Source organism: Cynoglossus semilaevis, chromosome 2 (genome assembly GCF_000523025.1).
Source record: "Cynoglossus semilaevis isolate Cse_v1.0 chromosome 2, Cse_v1.0, whole genome shotgun sequence".
In the NCBI taxonomy this organism is placed as follows: Eukaryota; Metazoa; Chordata; class Actinopteri; order Pleuronectiformes; family Cynoglossidae; genus Cynoglossus; species Cynoglossus semilaevis.
This window is the reverse complement of record NC_024308.1, coordinates 690,724-705,793: the sequence shown is the minus strand read 5'-3', so window position 1 is coordinate 705,793 and position 15,070 is coordinate 690,724. Positions and strand designations below refer to the sequence as shown.

The 15,070-nt window shown below is 41.8% G+C and overlaps 1 protein-coding gene across 8 annotated transcripts in view; it reads right to left on the bottom strand.

Annotated features, from left to right (window-relative positions):
• The window catches only part of adgrl2a (adhesion G protein-coupled receptor L2a), a 194,200-nt gene that overhangs the window by 34,828 nt on the left and 144,302 nt on the right, over positions 1 to 15,070 (bottom strand). For 5 of the 8 annotated variants that reach the window (XM_025064450.1, XM_025064456.1, XM_025064459.1 and 2 more), the window contains exons 7-9: positions 10,288 to 10,397; positions 8,889 to 8,948; positions 4,807 to 5,607 (exon numbers count right to left, since the gene is read on the bottom strand). In XM_025064450.1, coding sequence (XP_024920218.1) covers positions 4,807 to 5,607; positions 8,889 to 8,948; positions 10,288 to 10,397 — 971 coding nt within the window. The remainder of the gene's footprint in view (positions 1 to 4,806; positions 5,608 to 8,888; positions 8,949 to 10,287; positions 10,398 to 15,070) is intronic. The other 3 variants (XM_008328904.3, XM_025064467.1, XM_017042818.2) reach the window with 1 other exon arrangement.

Below are 15,070 nucleotides of genomic sequence, written 5' to 3'. Positions count from 1 at the left end.
CATTATCTCTGAGGGTGTTTTTGGATGAAACTGGCAACAACCGGTCCTCACGTCGCTCCATGTTCAGCAGCAGAGGAGCGTCAGAGATCACGATCAGATTTCAGAGGAAACAGGTGACCCCCTGACCTCGTATGCTGAGCGCCGTCGTCGACACCAGACACCACAGTGGTGGGGTTTTTATCCCACGATGGAACATCAGAGACACTGTGAACAGGAGCGTAAACTTATCATAACCAAGAACCAGACCAGTGGGTTGTAAGTAGACGGAACAACGTCACACCGTGTCACATGACGGTGGTTATAAAACACAAGGGAGGGCTAAAGTGGAACGGCTGGCAGAGGGGGAGAAAAAAGACTTTTTTTCTGCGGCTTTATTCCCTGCAGTGCAATAGTGTTTGATTTAAGGCCATCTTTACATACTATAAAGAGAAAGACCTCATTGAATTCAAACATCCACAACCAAAACACAGCTCTGCTGTAAGTCAACAGTCCGTTTAAGAAAAGAATGAACAATTATGTTTAGCCGCTGGCTGCAGATTCAGGGTTAGGATATGAGATGTTTTTAGGAGAGTTAACAATGTTAATAACGTCCAGTAATTAGAGGCAGAGTCATAGATTGACTTCTGATTGAAGTAATAATAATACTGTGTTGTGTCTGGACTCTGACCATCAGGACCACGGTGTGTATTCAATTTGTTGTTGTGTATGTCGGTAATTGAGAGGCACAGGAAGGGATTCAGTCACATCCTGTCTTTAGCCGTGCACCGTTCTTATAACTCAGGATTGAAACAGCCGGAGTCAGAGCCGACCAGACAGACAGGACATGAACGTGGGTGTTTGATGGACAAGGACGTGGTTCAAGCTTTAACTGAACCTCGAAAAAAATGTCAAGACGTAAAAGACGAAGAGTAAGAAGTCGAGCGACTCCATTAGAAGGAGGTAAAGAAGACGCGGCTGGAACATAAATATCACGAGAGAATTAAAAGAAATAAAACACAGAACTGGTGACCCCCCCCCTCACCCCCCCACCCCCAAACCATTACATTCCCTCTCACAAAGCCGTCTACGGGGGTGGGAGGTGTGTGGGTGCTGCGAGGGCAAAAAAACAAATTGGCGGTTTTTAACAGCTCCTGATCCCTGCTCCTGCATCACGGCTACAGCCACCAGTCATCGCCGTTGAACCTGACGTGTCCTTAAAAGGCAGCGAATGTTACGAAAACCTCCCTTCACCTCACTTCCACTTCTTCCCACGTTCACGCCCCCCCCCTCTGTTTTCCGTGTAAATGATGCCGTGCACAGGTCGACCTCCACGTAGACGCTGCAGAGACGGCGATGAATCACGGAGGTGCTTATTCAAGAGTTGTGAATTCATCAGACGATAAGAGGGAGGCTCTCTGGGGTGAGTGCTAATGCACACCACTGCACCAGAAACAGCAGTTTTGCATTGTAAAGCACTTCCACATCACTGTCTTGACCACATGCAGAGTCGTGCAGGCTAATTGGCCGCCGAGCCGTGCCTTATAATTTCAAACAAATTGGGTCATTCTCCGTCTCACTGTCCCCACATGCAGATCTATATCTGAAGGGATGAACGTGTGTGACCTCTGAACAAACAGGGAGGTCCTGATGTGTGAGGGTGTTAACTGCACTGCAGCCGGGGGATTTTATTTTTTTTCACAGAAATGATTAAGATTTTAATTTGCAACATGGAATAAATAAAAGGTTTCTGGGCTCACCTGTGTTCCACGTGTCTGTTTGTGCAGACTTCTGTTAAAAAATAGCTTTTTTCCTCTGCTTACTCAGTGGTTTGAGACTGCGTTACACAGTACCTGAATAAGCGCTCGGAAGAAATAGGTGCATAATGGGTTTTCTCCTGGTGTACCTCATTTAAATCTATTTAATTATCTCATTTACAACATGCGACAAAGGAATATGTCTCTCTATTAGTGCCTACATGCAGAAGAGGAAACGGGCTTGGAGCCTGAGTGGATGATTCTGCTGCAGGTCAGAGTCCAGGCTCAGACCACTGGGTCTACCTGTTCTACCTGTTGGCTGTGACCCCATGTCATCCTACAAGGGTTGACCTTAACTCCACACCAGCCACACTAACCGACTTCACAAGTACCCACCTACACCACAAGGGGTCCCAACGTCAAGTAGCCATGGAGTTTTTTTTTTTGTGTTAGTAAAATACGGTAGTAAAAAGATGAGTCTCTGCTGCCATCTGATAAACATCCTGCTGACTTTTACTTTGTTACAGGTTTAAAATATGGTTTAAAACTCATCTTCAGTCTCACACTGAACACAAACGGTTTCTTAATTATTTTAATAAGCTTTTAATAATTTAACCTTGTAGTTTTTTATTATTTTGAGGGTCATTTTTGTTGTTTTATAATTGTCCATAATATTTATTATTTATTTTCTTTTAAACTTTGAACAGGATTTAATAATTTGATCACGTATTTTTAATCATTTTTTAATTTTGCTGGTCTTGTAATTTCCCTGTTTTATAATAATAATAATAATAATAATAGTAATAACAATAATAACAATAACAATAATTTATTATTCTTTCTTACTTCTTACTGAATGGACATTAATAATTTGATCGTGCACTTTTTCCTTATTTTGAGGATTTGTTTTGTTGTTTTTTAATTATCCAATGGTCTTCTTTTATTACTATAATTATTGTTATTCTGTTACTAATTCTACTACAAACATTAATGTCGTTATCATTTATATCAATGTTGGTTTCTTCTACACCAACTATAAAAGGCTGTTTTCCTTTTTCTAGTTTTCTTTTTTTTTTCTTTTTTTTTCCCAACAAACACGAGAGCATCTTCACGGAAAGATTCTGATCAGTCGTTTTACTGCTTGGTGAAGCAGACATCAAGAAATCACAAGACAGGGACGACCACTGACAGCCAGAAAAAAGTGCCATCACTTATGTTCCAACAACAGCCATGAGGGAGGACAGGTTTATTGACATCTTAATGATCACACTCAACCATTCTCCCTTCTACACATCAGCCGTGCCTCAACTTATATTTGTCAGCTACAGGGACGGCACGTCGTACGCAGTCCACAGAGGAGGACAGAGCCGCTGCTGACGCTAACGTGAGTGTGGGTGAGTGTGTGTGTGAGTGTGTGTGAGTGTGTTAATGCAGCACCCTGGAGTTCAGGTTATTGGTAACATTTAAAGTCTTCTATATATTTATATTTATATAGTAATGAGCCATAATGTTGTTGGGGAAAATCATGTGCAGCTTAAATAACACCTAGAACTCAACCACCTGGAGTTCGGCCTCTGTAGGTCGGCCTCCGTAGGTCGGCCTCTGTAGGTCGGCCTCCGTAGGTCGGCCTCTGTAGGTCGGCCTCTGTAGCTTTAACCTGGTTAATATTCCCACTCCTTCCTGTTCCGTCGGATCTTATTGCTCTGTCAGTTCCAGCTGCTCAGCCCCCCCCCCCCCCCCCCCTATTGACTCTGTTCAAAACTCTACTTGAAAACCACCTGTTTCAATATGCGTTTACCTTAGACCTTAACTTCAACCTTAACTTTGACCTAACAGGAGTAGCAGTAGTAGTAGTAGTAGTTGTAGTAGGTAGTGGTAGTCTTAGTAGTAGTAGTAGCAGCAGTAGTAATAGTAATAGTAGTAGTAGTAGTATTTGCTGTTCTGTGTATGAATGTACAAATGTGTGTTTTTTCCAGGTGACTAAAACAGAAACTTCTTCTTCCCAAACACTAATTTAGAAAACACAAATAAATAAATAAATAACAGTGTTTATACTGCTCCTCATGACTGAACCTCCTGCCCCTCCTGCCCCTCCTGCCCCTCCTGTTCTCCCTCACGGCCCAGCCTGACTGATGCCTCTCCATAAATGACTTGGCTCCAGTCTCCTCAGCCGGCACCTTATCTGACAACACCGGACGTACCGGTGAACACTGAGCCGTTTGACTGTAATAATAATAATAATAAATACAGAAACCTGTCCAAAGTGGTTGAACCTCTGTGTGACTACGACTGAACTGAACTCTGTTGTTTGACAAAACTGTTTTTTTTAAAAACAGGCTTAATATGAAGCAGCATAATAAGCCAAGGCTTACCTTCCTTCATCTCTTGACATCTTAATTAAAAACGAGCTGGATGTTTTTAAATACGTGACCTTGGGTGACTAATCTGTCTGCCTTTTGTGTGCCATCATTTTTCTCCTCGCCCTTAATCCTAAGAATACACCTGCAGTGTTTCTTTATACCTGATGGAGATTTAGAGTTTCAGTGCACGGTGAGAATGACCCAACCTTGGCCCCGGGCACGACTTTGCACCTGTCCAGACGTGCATGTTTCCAGGAGGAAGAATATATTTACCTATTCAACCACTTACTGCCTGTGAGCGACACAGATCTGCTGGTGGGGGGGGGGGGGGGGGGGGTGGGGGGGTCCCTGGGGAACGACGGGATTGTAAAACACCCCCAAATCCCCATTGGCCGCTCCCCTACAACGTGCTAACTGGCTACGAGGTGTTACTCACCACACACACTCCCTCCAGTGACACACACACACATCTAGGATTCCCACTGCTTGTTGTAAACTCTTCTATCACGTCAGTCCCACTACTTGTTGTAAACTCTTCTATCACGTCAGAGAGTCTAAATTAAAAGTCAGTCAGCTGTGACACCTGACAGATTTGTGGGTAATTCCAAAGGTATAATCGATGTGTCGCGTCCACAGATTAAAATGAGTTTTTCTGCAGTTCTGTCTAACAGCACGGTGTGCAGGACAAACGGCTGGGGGTGTGGTTGACTTACCGTGTGCCGGATCAGGTGGGCCGAACTCCAGGTTGTACCTCAGGATGTAAAAATTATTCCACACATAGAGCTGGTTATCTCGGGGATTATAATCCACTGATGCAATGTACTGGTACTGGTTTGGAAAGTGGATGTCGACGTATTCCCCACGGTTCTGTTTGGTATTGTAAACGTAATCGATGAGGCTCTTGCTGACCTCGCTTTCGTTGTCTTCGTAGGTGGAGCGCACCACGTACAGTACTCCACAGACCATGAAGGCGTTGGAGGCCGAGCGCTTGTCGTAGGCCGTGTCCCACGTAGCCTCGAAACGCAGCGTGTACGGGTTGAGCTGACTGATGACCATCATGCCGTTGTTGTGCTCTGTGGCATAGATCACCCACAGCCCGTTCTCGTCCACCGCCAGATCAATGTCTGTTTTACCACCCCACTTGTAGGGCGAGGTGTCGTGGTAGTTGGCGTTGTTGATGATGGCCTCGCCGCTCTTTATACGAGTCCGCAGGTCAAACTTCACAATGTTTCGCGTACGCTCCTTGTTGAAAAACACAGCCCCATCGTAGACCACAAATCCGGTCCCATCCACCCGATGGGGCAGTTTGTAGGTGATGGTTTGTCGTGCGTTTTGGAAGTCGTCCAAAGACGAATACTCGATAAGAGTGTCTGTCCTATAAGGAGTCCAAGGCATGAAGTAAATTTTGTCGCCAGCTTGCAGCGGGTCTTTGCACCAGGCACCAGCTTGTTGCTCCGCCTCATACACAAATGAAGGCTCACCGACAGATTTCAGAGTCCCAGGACAAAGAAAAACTAGTTTTGGGAGAAAAGTAGAATAAAAAACACACACAGGTTAACATTTGTGGCAGTGATCCATGATTTTAGTGAAAATAAAACTGTCTCGTTCTACAGGTATTCTAAGAGGAATATGGGAACAAACACACATTAAAGAGTGGGGAGAACGTCTAACATCTACATAAGGCAGCGTGTACGGTGGGTTGGTGGTGTGCATAGAAAAATAGAAAGAGGAAGGTTAATAAAGAAAAGAAATAAAGATATAAAGTGGTCTGAAAAAAAGAGATTGACTGTTGGGAGTAGAACACAAACGAAGGGAAAGTAGAACAGAAAGAGAACTTAGGAAAAACAATTGGTCCTGTAAACAACAACTAAAGTTAAATGGAAACAAATGTGAGAGGTTACAAATGTGAGCCGGAGTCAGCGGAGTCTGCACAGTGTCTGTGTTCTTGTGTACGATCTACTGTGTACCTGGGAGGCGTGTCAGTATGAGGTGGAAGTGCAAATATCGCCGCCAAATATTTGGAGAAGAAAAAGCATTAAACATGTCTGGAGGTGTCGTGGCTGTTGCCCCGAGGCGTAGAGTAAGAGGCACGGGGGTCGACAGAGAAAAGCAGAAAGTGATGGGGGGAAGAGTGAAGGAGAAAGTGTTGGAGAGCAGAGGACCAATAGGAAGCAACAGTTGAAAGAAAGAGGCCAGAAACACTAGAACCATGACATGCTATGGAAAGAGGGTTTGGAAGCCAGGCAATGTGAGGTTCTGCTGAGTAGAAAAAGCACCAGAGAAGAATGAGGAGAGAACGCCCCCGTGGGCTGCAGCCAACACACCCCCTCTGTTTTACATCTTTTTACGTCTTTTTTACGGCCAGCCTTACTTCTCTTGCACTACAGCAGTCATCAATACTACAGTTGAGGGGGTTTTTACAGATAATGTCTGCGATGGTTTTGTAGGGGCCACCATGGGAAAAAAGGTAGTTTACAACCAGATGCCACAAAACAAGGAGCTGGGGATTGGATGGTGTCTGTTATTTACCTTTTTGCTCCACTTCTATTTTAAGCGTTGGGAGAGAGAATGAAAGGAGTGCAAGGGAAGAAAAGAGATTATTATGAATTAACTGTCACAGCTATGAATACACATGAAGAACAAGTCATGAGACAAGGACAGAAAGGGTCCACCTAAAGAGAAGACGGGGGTGTGAGAGAGCTGACACGGAGCCAACCAGGTCGTCTCTAGGAAGAAAGGTCACATTAGAACATCTGACGTCCATCACAGATTCAACCAGGACCAGCGTGGACACACTGACACATTCACCCCAGTCTGAGTTTGACTAGACTGAGTTGATAGAAGATTCTAGTTGTGTCACTGTTTTCTAACTAAACCAACATCCCAGCTATTTTCTGTGTAGCTTTTTAATTTGAGACTTTTCCCTCAGCCTTCGTGAATATCTGGTTCATATTAAAAATAATTTAAAGACTATTCTCGACTACTGACAGGAAATTAAAACATTGTGTAGTTCAAGTCAAAATTAGCATCCATTTATTTTTCTTAATAAAGAAAAAAAACCCTTTAAGACTAAAATACACATGCTCACTACACACACACACATATTTATGCTTATACTGTATATTTATATATATATATATATATATATATATATATAGAGAGAGAGAGAGAGAGAGAGAGAGAGAGAGAGCCAGGTGGCACTGACTTTATTCACTGTTATATTTGTCATCTACTTTAACAATCTTAACTTTACGAAGCTTGTGTTAAACTTTAATGACAGTTTGATTGGATGAACCGTTCTTAAATCCAACAACACCAACTGGTTAACCATCTAAATGTTAAGACTTTATTTTCCACAACAGAAGAAGAAGAAGAAAAAAGAACAGAGGGGAAATAAAGAGAAGAAGAAACTGAGACAATGAAAAATGAAGGAAAAGAAGAAGAAAAGAAAGAAGAAGAAGTTGTATTTGTCTTTAAATGTAAACACAGCTTTACTGACAGTAAAATCTGAATTCAACACATGAAACAGTCACAGTTACTTCACTGCTCCTGGATTTTCATTAGAAAACCTGGTTTTAAAAAGTGTTGAGTGAAACTTTAGTCTTATTGATAAATCTAAAGAAGACGTATAAGTGACAAAACCAAGTCTCTATCACTATCATAAAGAAACTAAAATACACAACTTAGTGAGACTTAAGAGAAAAGACAAAAAGATGAACAACAGTTGAATTCTTAAAAATCAGCTTCCGAAACATTAAAGAAGAGACTGGAGTAGAGCAGAGGGGTGAGAAGGTCTGAAAAGAAAACAGGAACACATGACAGGAAATCTGATGGTATTAGTAGAAATGGAGAAAAGTAGAAAAAGAAACAAGAGAGAGAGAGAGAGAGATGAGAAACCAGTGACAAAAAGAGAGAGAGTCCAGGCGTCCTGCAGTTTATCACAGAGAGGAAGGGAAGAGAATCAGACACATTGAATACAGATCATTTCAACACACGTGACACAGCCCGTCCCAGACACAACACCCAACGAATTCAACACTCCTCATTAAACCCAAATTCAACACCTGACCGAGACAGGAGTGTGAGGGGCTCGTGTTGTAGGAGCTCAGATTCAGAGTCAAATGTTTGAGGGAATAATGACATCGACTGTTGTTCGTGTCTTTTGTTTAGCTTTTAATACAACTTTCACAGAACACCGACCTCAGTAAAGTAACACAGAACAGTCCTTGTTATATGTGTCCATCTGTGGGACATGAGAACGCTGGCGCTAACAGGGCAGTTCATGACAAAATCTAAATTAGGAAGTGAAAAAATATTAAAGGACAAAAAATATTTTTAAGTTTTTGGAAGGTCTGCTAGGGTGAAAAAAAATCATTGTTATGCAAATGCTGAGAAATATAATTAAAAACACAGTTAAAAATAAAAGAGATACTAACTCCAGAGGCAGAGTCTATTTATAATCCAATCACTAGTCAGTTTTTTAGGGTTTGGTGTGGGTTTCTGTTTTTTTTTTTTTTTAGGTTTGGTGTGGGTTTCTGGTTTTTTTTTTAATGGAAATTAAAATCCTCAATTTTTCTGGACAGTTTCTACATCTCTGTCACATATATCCTGACGTTTGGGGTAAAAACTCGTTTGACTGTGAGTGTTTTACATTTTTGGAGAAGAGTGACAACGAAGGTGTGTAGAAAAGAAAGCAACAAAACACAAAAGACAAAACACACACACAGCTCGTGTGGACAGGGTTGGACTGGGCTTGTGCAGACTGGATCAAACTGGGAGAACACTAAGCACTTACCAGGGCAGCTGTGATAGGATACATTCTGTGTTCTTGGTCCTATTCTGGCTGGGCATGGACCTTAAGAAGCAAAGAGATGGTGCTACAGACATGCATGTTTGGAACTGCTCAAAAGTGAAGTGAGGACCTGTTTGGAATTGTTTTCGTTAGACAGCCTCTGCCAAAACTGGGAGTCCTTGGGCAGCAACACACACTGCTCACCACCAGTCTACACCAGTCTACGGCAGTCTGGACTGTCTCCTCCGTGAAGGCAAGAAGGAGGCAAAAGATAATCATGACAGTGGGTGGACACCAGTGCATCTCCAGGCTAATCTTTCCATTAAAGTATGAGGTAACACAGCAAGACACAGAATCAATACTTCACTAAACTACGGGGCAAATCCAGAAAACAACAACAAACCAACCAAAAAACAAGTAGTATTTAAAAAAAAAAAAAAAAAAAGGATGGAAGAATTGTTGGTCAGGAGGTACACGGTTTAACTTTCCTCACATAATTACAGGTCCTCAGCCTGGAGAGGTTGACCTTTAAGAAATAATGAAGTGCAGCGTCTAATGATGTCCACTCGTACGTTCTGTTTCTGCACTGGTTTACGTCACCGAGAATGATGTGTGATGGTGAACGTCAAACACAAATGGAGTGAATTTAAAATCTCTATAAGAGAATTTGACCAGATTTAAATCACAACAACATGATGAATGTACAGTCTTGTGTCTCTTCTCCTGATGTACATGTGTACATCTGACCTTATTAGTGATTCCCACAGGTCATCTCCTCCTCCTCCTCCTCCTCATCATCATCATCATCATCTCATTATTAGTGTAATTGCAAAGGTTAAAGTGAAGGGTGTGGAATTCTACTGCCAAAGAACAGGAAAAATCTCAGGTTTTTTTTTGGAGCTAAATCTTCCAGATATCCAGGAGGAGAGAGAGAGATGTGGTAGAACTACCTTTTCAAATGAAGTGTTTTAAGTATTATTTAACCAGGAGCCAGTTTTGTTACGGCCATGGATGAAGTGTGTCTGTATGTGTTGAGGTTGTGGGTTCTGAGTCCAGTACTAGTACTGTTCTGCCTTTCCAACCTATATTCTGCAGCCTCCCACCCGGGCCGGTTGATCCACTGGAAAGACGAGCGAGCACATCAATAATAAAGACTGTACAGAGGAGGATCAAAGGGGACGACGGGTCGTAATTCATGAAGTTCATGGTGTGACAGAGTGAAGAAGAGACGGAGGAAAACGGTGCTAGAAGAACAAAGGACAGGAAAGTGTGGACAGGACAGGGACACGGAACCAGACGGATGGTGACGTGACATGAACGATACAGAGGACACAGAGGAAGAGAGAACACCGTACTGTGACACTGGCTTAGAAAAAACAAAGGACAAAAGGTCGGTACTTACTGTAGGGCACACACTCATACTGGACCTCCAGATATTTGTAGGTTCCTGGACATGGGTCAGGGAACACATCTGAACCAGTGATCACAATGCACTGGGTTCTGTTGTTGCACCTGGTGGTGAAACGAGAGAAAAACACACATTTAAGATCCTAATAATAGCTGCCGTCCTTCAAGTGGAATTAAACAAATGTCAAAATGCTGTGAAAGCGAAGGAGAGACTCAGAGGTTTATCAATATTCATGTCCGTCGGCAAAGAGGTTTAAAGAGAAAGCGAGGACCTGCTGCTCCCCCGTAGAACCGTTCTGGGTCCTGCTGAGACCAAAGGCAGAACCGACTGGGCCGCTTCAACTTTGAATCTCTTCAGCTACATTATGGTGAGGTTTCAAATATGCCTATTGTTCACTAACCTTTCACTGATGTCTGGAGAAAAACGGATTTCTATAAATGTGCACAGACACAAAACGATCACAAAAAAATCTGTACAGCAGTTTTTGGTCCCAGATCAAATCCCAGTTCTCAGAGCGTCTCTCCAGCTTTATGGAGAGACGCCGCTCCGTTTAGAAATGCAATTCACCGTGCATTTATACAACATTTCACAAACAAACTGTTTCTCACACATGGGTAGAAAAGTTAATTCTCCATTCACCATCTGGAGCGGAGACACTATCGGGCCTACGGCGACCAGCGTCCCCTCACTGCACTGAAGGCATGATAATGATATCAACGCTCTGACAAAGACGTCTTTGTTTCCAAGGGGACTTCAAACTGTATTGGCAATCTGAGGAGACCAATCGATAGCCGTGTTCTGCTGATTTAGCACGGAGCACAGATGATATTTGGTTCTTCTTATCACGGGCCTTTGCAGCCAGTGGATCATTGGAAAACGTGTTACTGGTTGAACTCTGTGGTGCTCTGGGTTTGGGGCTGCTGAGGTAATCACTGCTCTGTGTTCAAATGTTATTAATATAACATCAGCTCAGTGGAGGTGTGTACCATTGATTAGGCACACGGGACGGGAAATTGGTTCTGGTGTTTGAAATGTGGAACATATAAAGTTCCAAATGTTCATTTCTGATTAAATCATCAGCTGTTCTGGAACGTCAGTTTTTAACTCTGGTATTTGACAGCCCTGTGGTTGGAGGTGATGGAGTCATCATGGATACGTGTGAATTAAAGGTTGAATTGATCAGTGGTTTGACACAGAGCTGTACGTTGTGGGTTTGATCCCAGTTTCAGCTGGGAGAACGTCAGAGCTGATGGTGCAGCTTTTCTGTTTCACGGGGAGACAAAGTATCGACTGCGTCTTTGAGTTGAGGTTTACAGCACGGTGAATTCTGACTGTGAGTGGGAAGCAGAGTGTGCTGTAAGCATTTACCACATCTCATGTCTGAGAAATGGCATTTTCAGTTGTTGCATCACCCAAAACTCTGCATGATGTGAGCTCTGCGTTTCACCTGTGCAAGAAAAATCCCAATCACACGTGCAGTGACGGTCACGTGACCGAAACGAAGACAAATGATTAGAAATAAAACTGATCCAAAAATATTTAAATGTTTTGTGGATTTTGGCCCATTCAGCTCACACACCAACCATATAAATATAAATAATATTAATAAACGTGTAATCTTCACTGTGACCTCTAGTCATTACACAAAACACAATCACACAATAACCCACAGCTCTGGAGGTTCGATCCTGAGCACCAGGCGGTGGAATGGTGATGAGGAAACGCTCTTCAAGCTGCAGACAGGAGGACACTCTCAGACCTGCTGCTGGAATGAGTGGGTCTTTTACAGTCTGAGGGTTGTGGCGACAGACAGACAGTCTGCATCGAGAGCGGTTTCATGCCGTGCCTAGCTGACCTTTATCAGCTTTTCTAAAATCAACCGGGAAAAAAACAACAATTTTCCCAGACCTGAAGGTTGAGCTGAAAGATGTCGTGTCTCTGAGGCAGGATGTTATTGTCGGTACGATGCCGTGGTGCCCACTGACAATCTGGTCGAGTTGAGGTTAACGTTACCGTAGTCATTATGTTCCAATTACAGTTCTATCCTTTCTACATGATGAAAATAATGATTTATGAATTGTATGAGGTCAAAGTTTGAGAACTGCTGCGTTAGAACACACAGTTGTAGGAGTAGATATACTGGACAAAGGAAGGAGGTGGAGATGGTCGGTGTAACGGACAGAGACGGAGGAGGTGTTCTACTGAAGAGGGAGGAGTAGAAAGATGTAGATGTGTCAACCAAGACGGTGAGTGACGAGTGTTAGATTAAACTGATACAAACATGCTCTGCTTCTTTACTTCATGGGGTAGAATACGTATTACATCGTCGCCACATGACAGAATTCCAAAAGAACTGCTTCGACAAAAGTACAAAAAAGCTGAGTCACTCTGTCACCGGCTCTGAAGTTGACACTGAGGCAGAAATGGCTCAATAATCCAGGAGTTTTAAATAATGCTGCAGATTTAACAAGGCTTATATTCACCACCATCCAAAGGTGGTATAAAAAAATCAAACCAAAACAAAGGTTGTTTGACTTCACTGATGCTGCCAGAAAATGTTAAGACAAAAAGGCTAAGAAAAACAAACATCTCGATGACTCTCTCTTGTTCTCTCGTCAAATAGAATGTGTGTCATTGAAAACCCGGCTCACGACTTCAAGCCAACTTGACGCAGAACAGATTTAGGTTTAACTGTATTGAAATCGTCGTATTGTGTGAAAAAGAATGAAATAAACATTAATGTGACTCTGTTTTTTTTTCTTCAAATACCTAAAGAACATTTGTTGTTTTTGAAAAAGTGTCCACGTGAAATAATATGAGAATATTAACAGAAAGAATTCAAACCTGTGCATCACGCTGGGCCCATGATGCTTTGCCTGTTTTGTGGAGAATATCACACGACTGTGTAATAATATTCATATATTAGACAGTCACTATGATGACTCTGTCCTGTTCTCACGAGCATGCAGCGGTGGAGCAAAAAAAAAAAAATCTAACATATCTAACAAGGAGAAGAGGGAAGAAAAGTGAGGTTTATATTTGTCACATGAAACAGAATTATATTGAAAATAAAAGGTGTCAGACTAATGAGACATATCGCTGTCATACCTGTCAAATCTATTAACTACCACAGAGTCAGGACCAAAATAGAGAGAGAAGAAGAATTCCACATATTTCTCTGGTACCAACGTCGACGTGCGCGTTGATAGTTTGACCTGATCGACAGGAGCTCCATGATCTACGAGGTGACGCGGCGCTCACTCCGTCTCCTCTGTGACGCGGCGCTCACTCCGTCACACTTCTCCAGAGACCATTAAAAAACGCCCGGGTTTCGACCTGAGATTGTTGGTAATTGTAATTCCTTGCGTAAAGGCGTCTCAACACGAGGGTCTACCAGGGCGCACTGATTAAATACATGTTAAAAATGATATCTCTAACTGGCTGTGAATAGTCTGAGGCTATATAGTAATTAATCATGAACAAAATGAATATTAACCTAAAAAGAGAGATTTCCTTCTGTTTTCTCCAGAGTGAAAATTTAACTTCTATAAATAACCATGGCTGCTGAAGACAGTTTTTTTTTTTCAAGTCAAAGAGAAGCCCTGAAAATTAATTTCATCCAGCTATAGAGAGAAAATTACCCTCTTATTAAGTAACAGACCTAAAACAAAAAAACTTGAAAAATGACGTTTTTAAAGATAATCAATATCTAGTGTTGGTAAAATAATCTATTTTTTAACAAAAAACCAAACTGATATTCTTTAACTGAGTGGTTTAAGGTAAACTCAGCCTGGATGACCTGCTTTAACGTCTCCATTTACCCTCATTGACCAGTTGATCCACCACTGAACTATACTGAAGATGATGTCATCACATCCTGGACCATTTGGGACAGACGTACGCCAGAACAATTAGAGCGTCATAAATGCTGCAAATCCTTTTAAAATGAGCACTCCCAGAAGACGGAGAGAGGTGTGACGGGAAGTCCACCAGGAGCAGCTGATGGCTGTCCACACGAAGATGTGGACAAATGGGAATTTCACCTTCGCTCACTATATTCACTGAGCAGCTCTGATGATCCACAAGACAATAATGGAGTAAGGCTTGATCCATGAGCTTAGAAAATAAAACCATGGGACTACGACAAAGGGTTCTGCTGAAAAAAGAAAAAATATATATATATAACTAAGATGCTTTGTTTTGGTCCCAGTTGAAACTCCATCAACTGTTTTTAAAAAGTCCATTATCATTGCTTTATTAAAAAAAAATTTTTTAAGACGTCACCAATCACTGGGACCTGGACACGACACAGACTGTGGGTCATGTTAACATCGTTATATGAAACTATGAAACTATCAGTGTGATTTTGTTTCCTAACTGTCCCTTAACAGATGTGAAGATACCTTTCAAAATAAAAGTCTAGGATAGCTGAGATGACAAAGGTTTGGCCTAGGAATTTCAAAATAAAATGTAAATGTTCAGTTTAGGAGGTTTTTCTCTCTTGACAAAAACTTTCTGCAAAATAACAATAATTTAACCATTTTTATGCCACATTTAATTCAAATACTATTTGAGTATAAATACTTGATTAATTATTAGGTGAAAAAGTCTGTTGGTTGGTTTAAGTGCTTATTGAAAAAAAATACAGCTTCATAAAAGAAACAAATCTGATTATTTGTTGTTCCATCAAAGTAACGTAAAGTAAAAATGAAAATAAAAAATCATTAATAAAAGAAGAACCATATGATTTTTGAACTTATTGCATAAAAATACTTAT